General features: G+C 57.1%; 1 protein-coding gene across 1 annotated transcript in view; it reads right to left on the bottom strand.

Moving 5' to 3' along the window:
* The window catches only part of CAMTA1 (calmodulin binding transcription activator 1), an 888,226-nt gene that overhangs the window by 245,899 nt on the left and 624,599 nt on the right, over window positions 1-17,728 (bottom strand). The window contains exon 6 of the mRNA XM_065882980.1: window positions 9,622-9,693. Coding sequence (XP_065739052.1) covers window positions 9,622-9,693 — 72 coding nt within the window. The remainder of the gene's footprint in view (window positions 1-9,621; window positions 9,694-17,728) is intronic.

Raw genomic sequence — 17,728 nt, 5'->3', positions numbered from 1 at the left:
GCTTAGCCAAGCTGACAACACACACCATGGATGCATAAACCCCTCTGCAGACGGAAGGATTAAGAGGCTGACAAGGTCTGGATACTAAGACTAATTAATAATTTCCATCTCTAAGGGACTGCAGCTCTGGCAGCTTCGTTCTTCCTCCGTCTCCCAGCCCGGCCCGGGCAGCCCCGTCCTCTAAGGGAAGGACAGAGGGTTTTCAGGATGGGCCAGGATAGACGGTGGTCAGTCCCAGCGGGGCAGAGAGCCGAGGGGGCCCTGGGGAAATGGCTGCAGCAGACAGACAGCTGGAATGTGGAGGTTGCTTCTCACTGACCGAGCAGAGGCGCAGAGTAACTTAGGGAACTGGGTTTGCCGTCACCTGGTCGCATCTGTTAGATAAGTATTTTGCCATTTGAAAGGTGGTCTGGATGGGACCTTCTCAGGGGACACCCCTCCCCAATTATACCCAATTATACCCACCCACCCATTCCCCAAAAATGGCTGGAAATAGTCACAACAGAGGGATGAGCCAGCCACCATTGCCTAGGGCCAAGCATGACCCAAGATCTCTGTGGGCATTGGCTCAGTTCATCCTCCCGGTGACCCCCAGAGGGAGGTATTTCATGCCTATTTTATAGACACAGACATAAGATTCACAGAGGTTAATTCACTTGACAGAGTCACGTGGCTAGGTGAAGGCAGAGCTGAGTTCAAATCCAAACCGTGGGCCTGGAAGGACCACGGGTCCAGGGGTCCCAGCAAGTAGCCAGTGGGAAGCCTGTCCGGTGGCTACAAGTTCTCCCCCATACTCAGGAACCCCCTCGTCCACAAGGTAGGGGCAAAGCATCCCACTTCCCCAGAGGGCTCCAAGAGCCCAGGCAGCTGCGATTTGCAAGGTGAAGTTCAAGTAGCTGAGACCTGATCACAGGGACTTTCTGGGTTGCTCCCCCTGCAAGGTGACCAGTGCAAAACCCAACCATCCGGGCACGCCCCTGTCCCCGAGGAGGGGACCAGGATGAGAGAAGCTTCTGGAAAATGCCCATTGACTTTCCATAGAGAGGATAATGGCTGCTTTGGGGGGATATATTTTCTGGAGGCTTTAGGTGGTACAGCAGAGGCTTTGGCATCGTAAATTGCAATCAAGCAAAGATGTCTAAGAAGGAACTAATATCGGCCCTGCTGCGCAGCCTTGGCAAAGATCCTGAAATCTTAATGGAATTGAGCAATTGTTTGCATAGTGCCGTAAATTCCTAGTGTCTACCTTATCTTCTCATCACATTCTTCAAGGCACATTAAATGGAGAGAGAAGAGGAAGCTGCTAGATAGAATAAAACCGGAACAAGGAGGCAGCTCCAGAGACATCTGTCGGAGACCACAATTCATTCCCACATGCGCCTTCTCCGTGGCAAAAGGCCTTCACCACTTGCTGCTTGTCTGCTCCTGTCTCTGCATGTAAAAAGCCTCCTGGTGGCTTATGAGCTGAGGCTCTGGTCTAATTACCGGTCCCGCAGCCATGCTCCATTTTGCATGGTCTCTGCCCTGCTCCAGCCAGCAGCCCCCCTCACCTGTCCTCCAGAGCCAACACCCCGTCTGGAACCCTGTCCTAGTATCCCTGGCCCCCCTGTACTTCTTTCCAGATTTTGTCCATCTCCATAACTAGCTAACAACACAATCGCTTGCTGGGCCGTGGCAGCCCTGACTTACAATGGCTATTATTACTGTTACTGATAATAATCATGATGGAGATGAAAGGCCACCGCTCTCACTTCAACCTGGAGAGGCGTTCACAGCGGTGACGAATGTGCAGCCTCTGGTCGGCCGGCCCCATCTCTCCTGGTCTCTCCTCCTGGGCCCAAGCAGAGATGGCGTGCACGTTCTCCCCTTACGGCCCCTCCAAGTCACTTGACTGGCTCCGGGGCCTGGGACACCTGTCCTGAGGTCTTCTTCTCAGACAGCCCCGTGCCTGGTCTGTGGACCTGGGGTCCCACACATTCCTGTCACTGTGCACTGTGGCCCAGGCCTGCCACGTGTCAGAAAGGGCATGGAAGAACATCCCCGCCCCATTCTTCCATCCTTGAGCTCACCTCCTCCTCCAGGAAGCCTCCCCTGACCACCCAGCCCACTCTATGCCCACTTCTCTGGACTCATCGCATTGATGGGCTTCTGGTATCACCTACTAGGCACATAAATTCAGGGTCAGAAATGACTTTGGCGCCACAGGGTCCTTCACCTGCCTCTCCACACAGGAGTTCTACCCAAATGCTCTGGGCCTGGAGGCTCCCTTCTCTGTGCTGCCCAGTCCCCAGTGGGCTAGACAGAGCTCGCTGTCAGCTGGGGAAGGACGGCCAAGGGTGTGGGACAGAGATGCAGCATCAGACTCTCTTGTCCTTCTTGACATGGGCACCGACCCCCAGAGGTTAACACATCCAGGACCTGTCAGCTACTCCCCCGTCTCGTCTCTGCTCCTGCCCCACCCGTGCCCCTTGGCCCGGGCACTGTGGCCTGTGAGCTCCAGAGGATGGGGCCGTGTGTCTTTAAAGGGCCTGGACAGGGCCCTGATTACCCTAGTCTTTGGGGGTCCCAAATTCTCCTCGACCCCCGTTTTCCTCTTCTGAAAAAGTCAGGGCGAATTTGCCCAGTCCTGACTCCCTCCCAGGGCAGCCGTGAGAACCAAAAGAGCTGGACCTGGAGTCCCCACCATGTGCCAAGGGCCACCCAGTGCCAGGGCTGTGCTGTCCCTGAACCTTGCCCCAGCCCAGCCCGTACGTGGCACCTGCCACATCCTCCATATGGGGCCTGCAGGATGGAGCACAGAGGGGCCGGCTGGCCGGGGGCGTGTTCCCCTCCCCACCAACCCAGGCCCAGGGGCCAGGGACTCCTCAGGCACCAGCTCGCTTCTGTTACCTGAACCACGTGGGTCAAAATGCCCCATTTGGGACAGAGAGTCAGCCTGACCGCAGTGCCTCTGTCACTCTAAGCCTGTGAGGGGTCGTTCAAGTATTTTTATGAAGCTATAATATCTTCCATTAAAAAAAAGATGAAAGAGAGAGAGAGAAAGAAAGGAGGGAAAAAGGTGGGGGGAGACTGTCTCCCACGTCTCAGGGCTGGCCTCCTGGTGGAGCCCAGCTCACCCCGAGTGGAGATGTCCCCCCATTAGGATAAGCCTGGAGACGAGGGGTGAGTGCAGACGCCCTCTTCCAGCTGCCCCGCTGGGGATCCTGGTCCGGTCTGGTGACCCAGCTCACCTGCAGGCCACGCTCAGGGCTGCAGGGCTTGGTCCCAGGTGGCGCCACGCTTCCAGATAGAGTGAGGGGGACGATGGGGGGGGGGGCACATGGGTTGCAAAAGAGCCGATCATTCCCCAGATAGATTTCAAGTCATTTTGGGTGGGTAGTGGGCACAAGGGACATTTACAGCCATGACAGTGTCCCCACTGCAGAGGAGGGTGGCAGGAAGGAGCAGAGGTGTCCTGACCATTCCCGCTTTCGGTGGGGGCACTGTGAGAGATGAAGGGAAGATGCCAGGTGGGGATCACAGGGCTCCCTGGGGGTGTCAGGATGTCCCCTTATAGGTCCAAACTGGGACTGATGGCGTCAAGCTGTCCATCATCTATGTAGTGCTTGCCATGGGCCACGAGCTGGGCTCCACTGTCACGTGCTCTGTGTTTCCTGTGTAGGGAATTCTCACGACGGTCCTGTGCAGACCACGCCGTTCTCATAACCATTTTACTGATGAGGAAACTGAGACTCAGAGAAATGTGCTCAAATGCCAGAGTTAAACAGCCAATGAATGTTTCCCTGTGTGACCCCAATCCCACTGTGATAAGAGGTTCGAACAAGCACCATCCCAAACATCTGCCCACTGATTGCTCCGGGTGGGAGCGAGAATGGCGGCCTCCGGGCCACGCTGCAGGGGCCGGGGTTCCCTCTGCCTAACACTCCCACCACCCCACCTCACCCCAACTTTGCTACCTGAGGGAAGCGATGAGATCGGAGGCGCCTTCCTGGGGAGCCTCAGAGGCACTTGGCTCAGAGCGAGGCCCTTACATCCACAGACGGGTCTGGGGTCGATGGACAGAACCGTATGCTGAGGTCCCGTGGGTGTGGTGTTGGGAAATGTCCCAGGCCCACGCTGGTGCCATAGTCCCAGGTCGGGAGGGGAGGCCCTGAGCCCACGTGTTCGCTCCCTGCACACTGAGGACGAATAGGGCGCTGCTCAGCTGCCTTTGGCGAGGCTAAGGCCTCGTTCCGAGGCGAGGAGGCCCCAGGGGCACTGGTGGCAGGAGAGGGCCCTGAAGGAAGGTGGGGCTCCCTCAGGACAGGCTGGTGTCCAGGCCCGTCTCTGGGGCAGAAGCTGAAACTGGACCGTTCGCTACGATGGCCCCAGAGGTGTGCAAAAGGCCTTCTCTGGGGCCCGCTGGACTGTATGAGACATTCAAGACCCCTAACCCTAACCCTAACCCAAACCCTAACCCTAACCATGGCCCTAGCCCTAACCCTAACCCTAACGCTAACCCTAGACCTAACCCTAAACCTAACCCTAACCCTAGCGCTAAACCTAACCCTAGCCCTAACGCTGGGAGGCCTTGGGCCACTGCCTCCCCCAGGCAGCTGCCCTTTAAGTCTCTTCCTCCTGGCAGGAGAAATGTCCTCCTCCCAGGGGCCCTGCTTGGGGGGACCCCCCCCTTCCAGTCCCGGTATTTCTGCCTCGGGAAAGCCTGCTCTCAGGACGGGGTGGGCAGAAGTTGACCACGCTGAGGGTGAAAGGCCAGCTGGGGGCCCACAATCCAACAAAGGGATCTAGAGCCTCAGCTCAAACCCCCAGGCCTTGCGATCCAGGTGGGGAAGTGCGGCTCTCACGGGCACTTGTCGGGGAGCCTGGGCTCTGCCCGAGGAACACTGGGGTCTCCCTCCTGCCCTGGGCAGCGAGTCCTCTGGCTGAGGCCTCCCTCCACTCCAGGGTGGGGAGCTGTGGAGGGCCAGCGCAGCCTGGAGTGAGCCCCCTCGGTAAGCTGGCTCTACGCCCAACGCCCCTGCACCCTTCTGCACTGCCTCTGTACTGTGGCACTCGGTGGAGACGAGCCCCCTGCACCCACTGTTCCTGGGGGTTCTGGGCTGGCAAAGCTCAAGGTCAGGCAGGAGGCAGAGTGTGGGGTTGAAGGGCAGCTGCCCCTCCGTGACTGCACGGCCTGGGACCAGGTGCTCGAAGCTGTCTCTAGCCCCTCCCTATAAGAAGGGTAACAATGGCAACCCTGGGAGAAGAGACGGGCACCCTGGGAGCCTGGTCTTCTCCTGGGTGACCCGGGGGCCCGTGGTGCGGGGCCGGTGCACTGCCTGGCCCAGGTGCCAGAACTTGGAACCCAAATGTCTGCCACTCTCAGTGATCCAGGAGCCCCCAGGCTTTGGGGTCCCCCCAAAAGCCCCAGGGTCCCTGTATTTGCACAGCAGCACTCAGGGGCCTGCAGGCCTGTGTGTGAGCTGCGGGGTGGTCCAGGGAGCAGAGCCCGCTGCCTCTGGCCCCGCGAGCTGGTCTCAACAGACACGCAGCCCCGAATGAATGGCGGTGGCAGACACACAGGACACACCCCCTGCTTCACTTGAGCGTGGAAAACATTCATTAAGCATTTTAGAGGACAAGGGCAAAAAGAAAAACACTCGTTAGAAGCAGAAATCGTTTCCAAACGAGCCATACAGAATCTGCTGGCGAGTCTGGCCTGACGTGGGGGCTTGTCCTCCTGGGGGAGGGGGCAGGGGGAGGGATGCACAGAAGGAGGGACTGTGGGGCCCCAGAGGGGTCACAGAGGGAGGCAGGAAGGCCCGAGCCAAAGCACTAGAAAATCCCAAGAGGAGAGGCCACGGCGGCAGAGACGGAGGCCGAGGAGCCTGGCTGTCTGGCCCAGCGTCGGAGCGGCCCAGCCTGCAGGAGGGGCTGCACCTCCAGGGCCCCAGCAAGGCTCAGGGCCTGGGAGGATGCAGTGATAACCACGTTCAAGGCCCCGGGAGGCAGAGGCAAGAAGGAGCCTGATCCCAGCCCGGCTCCTTCGCTGACCGGCTGGGTGACCCTGGGCCTGACCCTGCCCTCTCTGGGCCTCAGCGTCTATCTAGGAAATGCAGCAGCGGAGCGTGGGACAGCCTATAAGGGCCCTGCCAGCCGTGACACATGGAGCCCTCAGCGGGGCCGCTGATGTGAGGAGAGGAGCAGCGGGGGCTTCTCAAGGCCCCAGGGCCAATTCCCCAAAGGCCCGTAGAAGCAGCCTGAGCTCGGGTCCTCTGGGGTCTCGAGATGCTGCCCGTGCAGGTGACCACGTGGTGCCCACGGGGCACGGCAATGACCTCGGGTGCCATGGCTGAACAGGCTTCAGTCCCTCCACTCTAGGGGAAGGCTCTGGTTCCTCAGTGTCTGCCGGCTCACATCCGGATAAAATATTTATTAGCGACATAGAGAGAGAAAGAGAGAGGGAGGTGGCACCCACCGGCACAGTCAGGTTACTCGGAAGCTAAGTGCGCTGGCCCCTCCCCTGTCCTGTGCAGCAGGGGTCGGGCAGGGGGGCGCCGGCCCCTCCAGATCTGGCTGAGGCTCTGTGCTGGGCCCTCAGGGGAGACGGAGGGAGGCAGGTGGCTCCCTTGGGAAGCTTACAGTCTGGCTGGAGAGGAAAGCCAGGTCTGTGTGGGTAGGGTCCCTGCTGTGCTAAGTGGCCTTGGGATTACAGAGGAAGGAGAGGCCGCTCCGCTGGGACGGCAGTGGCTGGACGGGAGGGGCTGCTCCCAGAAGAAACTCTCCTTTATCCAGAAGCCCTCCCTCCCTCCCTCCCTCTCCTCCTCCCAGCCCCCTTCCTTTCAGGGGGCTCCCCCTGTCCCCGCCAGCCCACTAGCCTGGGGGGGGGGGGTGCGAGGGGCGTGGCCACCCAGTGCGCCCTTGGTCAGCAGCATGTCATGCTTAGGGGACACGCCAGCTTCTTTGTTGCCTATTTGGCCCCCGAGTTGCCTCTTCCTCGGCTCTCACCCCATCACAGTGCCCTGACACTTCCACTCCCACCCCAAGCCTTTTTCTTGGTAATTGGTGTCAGAGACAAACTTGGGCCAATTTCCACCTGGGACAGCATCTCATGGCTTCTTGCCTATTTAATATCAGAGAAATTAAACCTGGCCACACCGTCTTATCCCGGTCTTGTAATTAGCATCAGAACAAATTGCCCAGAGCAGGGGGCTGGCCCTGGAGCTCCAGGCTTCCGGGGGCGGGACTTGCGATGCGCTAATTGCCTTGGCTTTTCTCCTTAACCTCCTCCTGCCCAGAGCTGACCCGGAAGCAGGAGCCCCCCGCCCGTGTACCTTCCCGCTTTGTCACCTGCTCACAGAAACTCGGGGACGCGGAGGCGGGGGTGGGGAGACAACTCCCCAGGGATCCGGAGAGAAGATAAAGATTCAGATTAGCCCTGGAGAAACCAGATCTGTGATCCCGGCCTTTGGGGAGACTCGGGTTCCCCGCCAGCTGGAAGGTAACAAACCCAGACGCACACGAGTCACCCCAGGTATGTCTCCAGCACGCAGTGGCCAGGATCGGAGCACCAGGGAGGGGAGGGCTGGGGCAGATGAGCAGCGGCCCCCACTCCTTGCGTGGCCCCAGAAACAAAGCAAGGGCAGCCCAGGCTGAGAGGGACTTGGCTCAAGGGCCCTGAGTGAGTGGAATCCAGTTTGGGGAGCAATCGGCTCAGACTCCAAGGCGCCCGGTGGCGTCTGAGTCCCGGGGAAGGAGATCTACTGAAAGCCACAGGTGCCTGAGGGGATGGAGGCGTGGGGGTGGGAGAGAGGTCTGGAGGAGAGAGAGGAAGCAGCCTTGGAGAGCCGACAGCTGGGGCTGCCGGAGGGGTGAGCTGGCAGGAAGCTGGCCGCGGGGGTGTGGCTCCCTCAGGAGGGCAGCAGCCAGGCTGGGCAGAGAGAGCAGAGCAAAGAGGTGTTCCGATGGGGCCTGAAAGCTGAAAACACCAGCGTGGGACCTGAGGGGGTGGAGGTCCAGGAAGGAAGGAGCTCACAAGGGCTGCTGGAGGTGTTTCTCTGGCAACACAGAGGTGAGAAAAAGGGACTAAGGAGAACGGTTGTGTCCTGGAGACACAGGGACATGTTCTAACTGCACCAGATCTCTGCTGTCAAGGAGGAGCCCACTCCCACCTCCTGCAGCCACGGAGAAGACCCTTGACCAAATGGCAAAATGCCTTGGGTCCATTCTTATTAACAAGACCTGGAAAGTAGCATCCCAGGATTACACTGAAGGTCCCTTTCACAAGGACGCAGGGCTGAGCAAGTAGAAAGGCAGGTGTTACCACGCCAACCTCCGAGGGGGACAGACCCGGGAGACTATAACGGGCAAGGTGTTGGGGAAGCCACGTCTGCAAGTCAGCACCTCGTCTGACGGTCTCAGGTGCCACCCGCCAATGAACTTGAACCACAGACAATTGTTTCTGGGAACTGAGGAGAACGGAAGTGTATGGTGGCGTGGGTAGGGGGTTGGTTGGGGGAGGTGAGGGCGAGTTGATGGACAGAGGGCCTGGGCTAGGTGTGGACACTGCGGCAGCCCTGTGCCCAGCAGACACCTTCCAGGCCACCTTCCCTGGGACCGGCGGCCCTTCTGCACCCCATGGCATGTGCAGCTCTCTCCTCTCAGAACACGTGCCATGAGCATTGGCGGGGGGCTTGCTTTCCCAACTGCTGGACCCCTCCCAGCCGCGTCCCCCAGGTCAGGGAGATCCCCTGACCCCTGAGGCCCAGGCTAACTTGGATGCAGAAAGTGAGACCTCTGGGGGGAAAGGCCAGAGGCAGCAATTCCTGGGCAGAGGCAGTAGGAAGAAGTTAGGGTGATGCTGCCGGGGCCCCCCGGGGATGTGTTCTACAGAGAGCAGCTGCAAATCAGAGGTCGAGCTTTGGAAAGGACCCAGGTCCAGGCTCGCTGGGCAGACCCCTCAGACCTTCCCACTCACAGCAACACCTTCCACAAGCAAGACGACCACCAACACAACCAGTCGGCTGTTGGCTGGGCGGCCTCTGGGCTGTGCTCCAGCGCCATGGACAGAGATCTGGGAGCCAGGCCTCCCTTGGAGCTTTGGCGACTGGGTGGCTCCTCCACCCCTTTCTCCATCCTGCTCCACAGCAGACATCACAAATCGATTACAGAGCTCCTTCCCTCTGAGCCAGGAGCTCCTGGTCTCCCAACAACCATCCCAATCTATCCAACTACAACTGGCACGACTCTGGGAGCTGATTCTCCACGTGTGCTGACGACTAACCCACATGCGGTTTTCAGTGCAAAGGCTCTTCGCAGTCAGGGGCAGGTTGCCCACCCAGGCTTTTTCCTGTCCTCAATCAGAGGAAACCGAGGCACCCTGGAAGCAGCTGGCAGGATGTTATCCTCATGCGGTGGGCAAGGACGCCCCCCACCAGGCTTCCTCCCCTTGCTGGCATCTGACGTCACACCGGGCCGGCCCCGAAGCTGGCCTCAGCGCCACACGCCGACATCCCTAGGAAAGCTGGCCAGGGTGCCAGGGCCTGGGACCGCCGCACGCAGGAGCCCCACCCCACGCAGCTCCCTCCGCAGACCCTTCCCCAGCACCGGAGACGGAAGAAGAATCCAGTCCCAGCCACCTACCTGAAGGAGCCAGTAGCACCTCCGGTGGAAGGTGGGGATGATGGAGGAATGGACATAGCAGCCGTACAAGCACTAGGGAGAGAGGAAAAACGAGAATTCAGTTGGAAAGAGGGAAGGAAGGGAGGAAGACGGCGCAACAGAGAAGGGGCAAGAGAGGGCCGCGGACGCTGCCACCCCCCCAGGGAGACCGAGGCGCGGGCGCCTCCACATCCGGCTCCAGGACCAAGGCTAAGGTCTGGGACACACCTAGGAAGCACAGCTGGGAAACACCAGTGGGCAAACACGGATGGACAGCTGGGGTGCTCAACCTTGTGAGGGCCATGGCGGCACGTGGGAACCCGGAAAAGCCAGGGGCCACAGGAATGCACATATGTATACATTTTGCCTATCATTTGAGGGGCTGGGCTTTACCCTGACGTTCATGCATAGAGCCTGGGTTAAGACCCCTTGGTGTATGGGGAGGGACGGAATTGATTCAAGCACACACACACTCCAGACCTTTCCCAGCCAAGGAGGGCCGTCCCTGGCAGCCCTGTCTGGTAGGAGCTCCAAGGCTGGGGGGCCAGGGAGGGGCAGCACTTCCTAGGACTGACTTCCAGAGCTTGGGACCCTTTGTGCACACCCCGACTTGCTGGTTTTTATTTACGGTTTTCTAGTCACATTTGTGTTTGTTCCGATTATAAACCTGCATCTTTTACAGATGGATTTGGTTTTAGAGACCTGCTAGAGCCAGATTGGAGAAGAAGGTGGGTGAGGACTTAAGTTCAGGAACAGCATGTAGAGGGGACATGAGGAGGGACAGCTCTCATGCAGCTTGTCACTTGGATCCAGGAGGGTGGAGCTGACTGGTGGGACAAGTCAGGGGAGCACACCATGCTCTGGGCACCGTGGGGGCTTGCCTGCTGGCAGGGGTGAGAAAAAGGGACTAAGGAGAACAGTTGTGTCCTTCCTGAAACTGAACGGTCAGAGACTGAGTGGGAGGAAATTTGGCCTTTTCTTATTTTCTTTCTTTTTTTTTTTTTTGCAGTACGCGGGCCTCTCACTGCTGTGGCCCCTCCTGCTGCAGAGCCCAGGCTCCGGACGCGCAGGCTCAGCGGCCATGGCTCACGGGCCCAGCCGCTGCGCAGCATGTGGGATCTTCCCAGACCGGGGCACGAACCTGTGTCCCCTGCATCGGCAGGCGGACCCTCAACCACTGCGCCACCAGGGAAGCCCTTGGTCTTTTCTTTTTGAGCCTCCAATTCCAAACTAGAATGAGCTCCTTCTATTTTCCTTGGAGTTCCCCTAGCTTCCCAAAGCACACGTTCCAGAAGGGGTGGGGCAGAAAGAGAAGGCAGGACCACTGAGCCTCAGAGGATGAAGGATGCGCAAGGTCTTCCCTTCCCCTTTCACTATAGTCCCCCAAAACCGACACCAGTTCTGCAGAGAGAAATGGCCGGCAGCTCTGCATTTGCAGTTTTCATCAGATATTTTTCACACTCCCAGAAAGACCAAGTGCAATTTGGTTTGACTAGGAGTCCATTTGAGCCTTGCCTGTCTGATTAACAGAGTTGAAAGAGAAATCATTTTGGACTATGGGATTCTGGCTGCAAGAAAATCAGATTTCCAATATGTTAGAACTTTTACAGATTGCTGTCAGCTGGGACTTAAGCCCTGTACAGACCAAACAAACAAAGCGGAAATTAATTTAAACGACTCCCTTGCAATTCTTGCCCACGAAATGTATTTATTATTAAGAAGGCAATATTCTTTCCTGACTTTTCTGGTTTTCAATAAACTGTGTTTTCTTTCTTTAAAAAAAAAAAAAAAAAAAACAACTGATAGCTCATTCCTTCTTGCCGAAGGAGACTCGTGTTTGGACATTTTCTGTGAGCGTTTGGTTGCAACAGATGAGCAAGCCACCTGCAACTTCCATCAGCCCTTTTCCTTTGTAATTGGGGTGTTCTCATGGGCAGTTGCATTGCTTTCACTCATGCAGTGAGCCCGATGGAGGGAGACAAACTGTTGAGAGAGGAATTCTCTCCGTCTCTTTGAAGTAAAAGGCTTCCCATCTGCTCCTCCTCACTGTTCGTCCCTCTCGAGAGTTTGCCGTGAATGCCCTGCTTCACCTGTCTCTTTCCCTTTCTACTGCTTTTTCTTGAACTTGAAAAGAGCACGGTTGATTTGCAGCACCGTCTCCCCCTTCATTCAATGCGTATCTATCTGTGTTGGGCTGCGGCAACCTTGAACCTTGTACTAAGGAGTCACTGAGACTTTACTGAACACCAACTGCGTGTCCCTCCTGTGAGAGCCCAGGAAGAAAGCACAGCCCGTTCTCCCCCAAGACACCCCAGCACCCCCCTCTCAGGCACCCTCCCCACCCCAGAACCATCCAATAAACAGAATGATGTTAAAAAGAAAAATTGCTGTTTCTACATCAAGGCTCATGCATTTTAATCAGAGGAACCCTCGGGGTCTCACTCAGAACTTAGTCTATTTTTAGATATATACTGTAAACACCCTGGCGATCTGATGTCTCTGGTCTCCACAGATGAGAGCCACAATCTTAGGAAGGTGGGAGAGAGGTACCCCTGATGAGGGTGAGCCAGGTCAAATGGCATCAAGGGAGGAAGCTCCCCAGGTAGTCCCAAGTACTCAAGAAGCCCGAGGGCCACTGGACCGTGGCCCAGCGCGCTGGTCACCCCGTGGCCACTTGTCCATCTCTATTCCCTGGACGGGGGCTCCTGGCAGGCAGAACCTTTGAATGAAGGGGGCCCAAGTACCCTCAGGACACCGGTCTCTACAGCCTGGTACAGAGAATGATCCAGAGACGGCACATGTTTAATTTCTGCTTGTGGAACTCTGAAGGCTCAGGTCTTTCTAAAAGAAGACTAGAAAACCATCCTGAAAAATGGCTCCACGTTTAACGCTTAAAGGGTTGAGCTTCAGTTTCAGGGAAAACTGACAGGTGTTGGGTAGCTGGGTTCCCTTGTCTGGAAGGAGGTTTCTGGTGCCCAGTCTTGGTGAGCTAGAGTCAGCAAGGGAGGATTTCTGAGCGAGGGATCCTGCTTGAAGTGGGAGACCTGCTGTTCACCAGGTGGAGGGCCCCTGTCCTGTCCGGCTGCAAAACAGGCATCGTCCTTTTTCTGTCTTCTGGGTTGCTGTGAGGGTCGAGAGGTGATGCCTGTGCTGGGCTGCCCAGGACAGCAGGTGAGAGAGGGTTCAGAGGACGCTACGGGGGCTTTCAGGGGAGCACGGTTGAAAGGGAAGAGTGAAAGAGAGTATTTCCAGCTTCAGGAAATGCACGTGGGGACAGGAGGTGAGACACAGCGGGCTGGGCTTGAGGACCTGTAAGGACATTGGGATGGACTGGAGTGTCCACTGCACGGGGGCGTGGAGAGAGGCAAGTTCTGGGGAGACAAAGCGGGTCAGATCACAAAAGGCCACAGGGACTGCAGCAAGGACGTTGGCTTCACCCTGGGGCGGCTGGGAACAAAGGAACATCTGCGTTCCGAAGCTCACTGTGGCAGCCGTGTGGCCAGGGACCAGGGTCGGGGAGCGCGGGGGCACCAGGTCCAGTCCTGAGTCCAGGAGGCATGCTGGGACGAGAGGCGGCAGCAGCAGAGAAATGGAAACATAGGCAGGGGTAAGGATGACGCCCAGCTTCTGGCTGTGCAGACAGGTACACAGGTACACAGTGGTCTCACTCACAGGAAACCCTGGGGGTGCAACAGGCTGGCCTGGAGGGGCTGATTTCAGATTTCTGAGGAGCTCATAAGGTCCCCAAGGGGAGACACACAGAAAGCAGTAAGTTTCTGAGATCTGGTGCTGGATCTGGGCTGGCAACAGTGATCTCCACATCCTCCGCACGGGGACGGCGTTGGAGTCACATGGAGAGACCCAGAGTGGGGTCCATCCACTCAGGCTGGTTTCTGCAGCACGGAGCCATGCCTGCTGGCTCAGGTGGACAGGGTGTGCTGGGCTGCCTCACCGTGTGCCCACGTACCTCACAACCCCAAACCACCCATGGCCCCGTCCTGCCGCCAGGCTCTCTGGCCAGTTCCCATCGTCACCACTGCCCTCACACTGGACCACTTCTGCCCATTTCCAGTCCTCACGACGGTGTCATCACCAAGCCAATCGGGGAGTAACTGCACACTGTCTCACGACTCAGCGTAGCAAATCCACTCCCTTTAACCACTAATCAAGAAAGCAATCAACAAACTTTTGGATCAGGCTCTGGGGGTCCCTTGGGGGGTCCCTGGGTTGAGCTTTGCGTTTGGGGGCCGTGATATGCTGGGAGGGAGAGTCACATCCCGCGACTGGCGGACGCAGCTGCGTGTGTGTAAGCGGGTGGGCGCACACGCGTGTGGAGGTGTGTGCGGGAAGGCACAGCCTGGGCCCCTTGTTTATGTGTATCACATAAAACAGAGAAAGAAAAAGAGAAGGCAACCAGCTGTTTATAGGAAACTCAGGAGAATGTCACCCTGTAGATGAAAGCAACGTTCAAATTAGTTCTATTGGGAAATGAAGGTCTGACATCTTCCCTTTAAGGTGACAGTGGAGCAAGGAAGATTTTTTTTCTTAAATACTCAAAATTGCTTGTATGAGTCTGTGGGGCTTTTTTGTCTTAAATAAAGAGGAAAGATAAAATTACAGGGGAAACCAATAGCAAACAAGAGCTTCCTGCAGTTCAAAACATATGCTTCAGAAAGGGACGTTTCTGAAGAAAGCATCAGCCTCAAACCCCCTCAGAGGGACTTTTCCCCAACAGACTCAGCTGCCAGGGGTCCCCTGGGGGCCAGGAGGTCCATGAGGGCTTGATACCCGATGGTCTCGGTGGGCCAAGAAGGGAGCATCTCACGTGGTGAGCGCAGCTTTACTGGTGGGGGGTTGGGACTGGACGGTGGGTCCCCTTTAGCTCCAGCTCTCAATGGCTCCGAGAGATGAAGCTGCTTCTCCATCTCTGTCTCTCTGTCTCTCTCTGGCATGAGCTCAGCCCTCCCATTGTCCCCTCCACTCTTGGCTTCTGCTCTAGGAAATGGCTGACCTGCTGTCCCCACTTCCAGGCTTTCGCTCATACTGTCCCACTCCCCAGGGCGGGTTTCGTCCTCTCCTGTGCAAACCCTACCCTGCCCGAGTCCGTCTCAGACTCTCCCTCCTCCAGGGAGCCTCTCCTGAGCCGGCCAGTGGGAGGAGCCCCTGGAAATGACCCATCTGGGGTCAGGGGGCAGCACGGGAGGTGGACTCTGCCTTGGGGTGTCACAGACACCATCTCTGTCACCATTAGCTCACCTATCGCAGGGGCTGGCAGACTTTCTGCAAAGGGCCAGATGGTGGCTGTTCTCGGCCTCGTGAGTTAGATGGTCTCTGCTGTAGCTGCTCAACTCTGCCTCGTGGGGCAAAAGCAGCTTAGACGACAGGTAATGAATGCGTCCCCAAACTTTATTTATGGACATTGTAAATTGAACTTTGCATAATTTTCACCTGTCATGAATATCATTCTTCTTTTGATTTTTTTTCCCAACCATTAAAAAAAATGTGAAGACCATTCTTAGCTCATGGGCCACACAAAGATAGGTGATGGGTTGGCTCCAGCCCGTGGGCCGTAGGTTGCTAACCCTGACCCTTCAGATTGGGAGGAACGTGAATTGTATGGTCCTTTGTAAAATTCCCTGTTCAGTGAACTTTGGTTGATTTCCATACGATGTGAATATCGACGCCCGGCGAGGAGGGAGTAGCAAAGGCCCAAGTGCATAGAAAATAATAGACTGGACGTTTAATAAATACACTTAAGAGTGAGTATTGAACGCAGTTAACTTTCCCCACCATCATCTACAGACAGCTCTCAGAGGACCTGGTTGTCTTTCGAACTAGACTTAGTTGTGGGTGTTTGTTTTCTGGCCTGAGTGTGACGTGTATCACTTCAATGTGAGATGAGCAGACCCTCGGGCACCGTGCTTGGCGTGGAGCACTTCCTGGCATGTAACAGGTGCTCAGTGAAATCAAGGCTTCCTGTCCCTGTCAAGTGCCTTCATTTCATTAACCGAGCAGAATTCAATGAGATAAAGGGCAGCTGAAAGCAGGATTGGAGATGTGAAGCTGCTTTACATCCCCATGGCCTTGATAAAGCCCATGAAATTTCTTCTCTGGGGAAGACCTTTTCATTCTGTTTCGGGGGCCCCCTCCCACAGCAGACAGGGAACCCCCAAAGCCAAGGCTTGCTGTCTCCCTCCTTCTCTGGGGAAACACGAGCCCAGCATCTTCCTCGGTGGACCAGGGGGGACGCACATCCCTAGCCCCGCATGACAGGCCTCTCTAGAGGAGGGTGTGGCAACCAGGAGTCACGTGAGGCTGTTCAAATTCCAATTCCGATTCCTATTACGTAGAAGGAAATAAAAGAGAAACTCCAGCTCCTCGGTTGCAGTAGGCCCATTTCAAGGGCTCACCTACCACACGGAAGGAGCGGCTACCGTGTTGGACGGCTCAGAAAAACCCATCGTTCATGGAAGGTTCTATCGGACACTGAGGCTCCCGAGAACGACAGTGGGGCCCGGTTCAGGGATGTTCAGCTGGGCCTCTTGGAAGCTGAGACCCCAGGGCCCAAGATTTGGGGAAGCTAGGCTTTGGGGGAAGAAGTGGAGGTTGGGACTACGGGGTGCCGGCTCCACTCTGGGGAGTTGGAATGTTTGGAGGTCGGTACCTGCTTGAATCGGTCCGTGAGTGTATCCCCGAGGCCCTGTGCTCAGAAAACCTCACTCCCCGGCTCCACCCCGCCCCATCTCCCCACCAGAACCTCCTCGAATGCAGGGATAATACCTGCTTCCCCGAGGTTAGAGTGAGTGTAGCAGGGGTCAATGGTTAGTGCTGGGGCCAACGTGTGTGCTGATGGCTGAGAGGACGCCAAGGGTCTGATGCCCTGTCAGGTCAGGCTGGAGAGGGGAAGAGGGCGAGTTCTGCAGAAGGACGGGATGAGGGCAGTGTTCAAAAGCAATGAGGCAGGACCTCTGCAAGACTGCTTCACGGGTGGGGGCGCCCGCCATGGAGGGGACTTGGGTGCGAGGAGGTGAGGGAGGCAGGCGCCGTCTTGGATTGCCACGGGAGCGGGGGGTTTTGGTGAAGGGGCAGGTGGGTGGGAGCTTAGGCTGGTCCAGGGATCTGCCTGGTCCCCACAGTGGGAAGCGGTCGCCATCTCTCTTGTCAGTGTGGTCAACTACCAGCTGGGGAGCCGGTCAGTCACAAATCCCCTCTGGGTCTCAGTCTCCCCAGACATGAAGCAAAGAGACTGGACCAGGCAGGCCTCTACGGTCGCTTCAGCTTCGACACCGATGCTAGGACGCTTACAGCGAATCTCCATCCCTAACCCTCCTTATGAGGGTCCCTCTGCTACTTCCTCTGCCGATGTCCTGCACCAGCCCCCCAGCAGCCAGGCCACCGGCCGGGGGGCCCAAGACTTGGGTTAGGCTCGTGGCGGCGGCCCGCACTCTCCCCCAGCGGCCCCACCTCTCTCCCCCTGGATAGGTGACTGTCTGCACAAGGCAATCAGAGTGAAAATCGATTTTTAAGGTGCCTGGTTGATCTCACACACTTGAATCTAATGCACACACGACAAAGATGAATAGATTTTAAGATGTGTCATGGCATAAAGGTGACAGAAGAGAACGATAATAGAAGGGAAGGCAAAATCCACCAAGATGACGATTTAATCCTGCTCTGCAGTGACGAAGGGGCAGGAGCCGTTTACTCAGAATATTCCAGGCAGGGCAGGTGAAGATTCCACTGCTGGGGCCAGATGGGGCGACAGCCACACTTTCCCAGAAAGGGCACCCCGGGGTGGGCTGGGCCTTGGCTTCCACGTAAGAGGAGGGCGTGTCAACCACATTTCCCTACTGTCTGCTCTGTGCCTGGCTTGAGCCCTTGCCTCCAGGACCCCCAATCTGGTGGTAGAGAGAGAGCCAAGCAAACGAACAAAACCAGATCAAAGCAGCCCCGAGGCTAAGTGCAAGGTGCCCCGGGAGAGGGTGTGATGGAGCCCCCAGAAAGGGAAGAACCCCCCTTTTCATGCTGAAGATCGCCAAAGTCACCTAAGAGGAAGTGGCATTTGTGATGGGTCCAAAAGGGTGAGCTG

Source organism: Phocoena phocoena, chromosome 1 (genome assembly GCF_963924675.1).
Source record: "Phocoena phocoena chromosome 1, mPhoPho1.1, whole genome shotgun sequence".
In the NCBI taxonomy this organism is placed as follows: domain Eukaryota; kingdom Metazoa; phylum Chordata; class Mammalia; order Artiodactyla; family Phocoenidae; genus Phocoena; species Phocoena phocoena.
The sequence above is the reverse complement of the archived record's forward strand: the minus strand, read 5'-3'. Positions and strand labels throughout refer to the sequence as shown.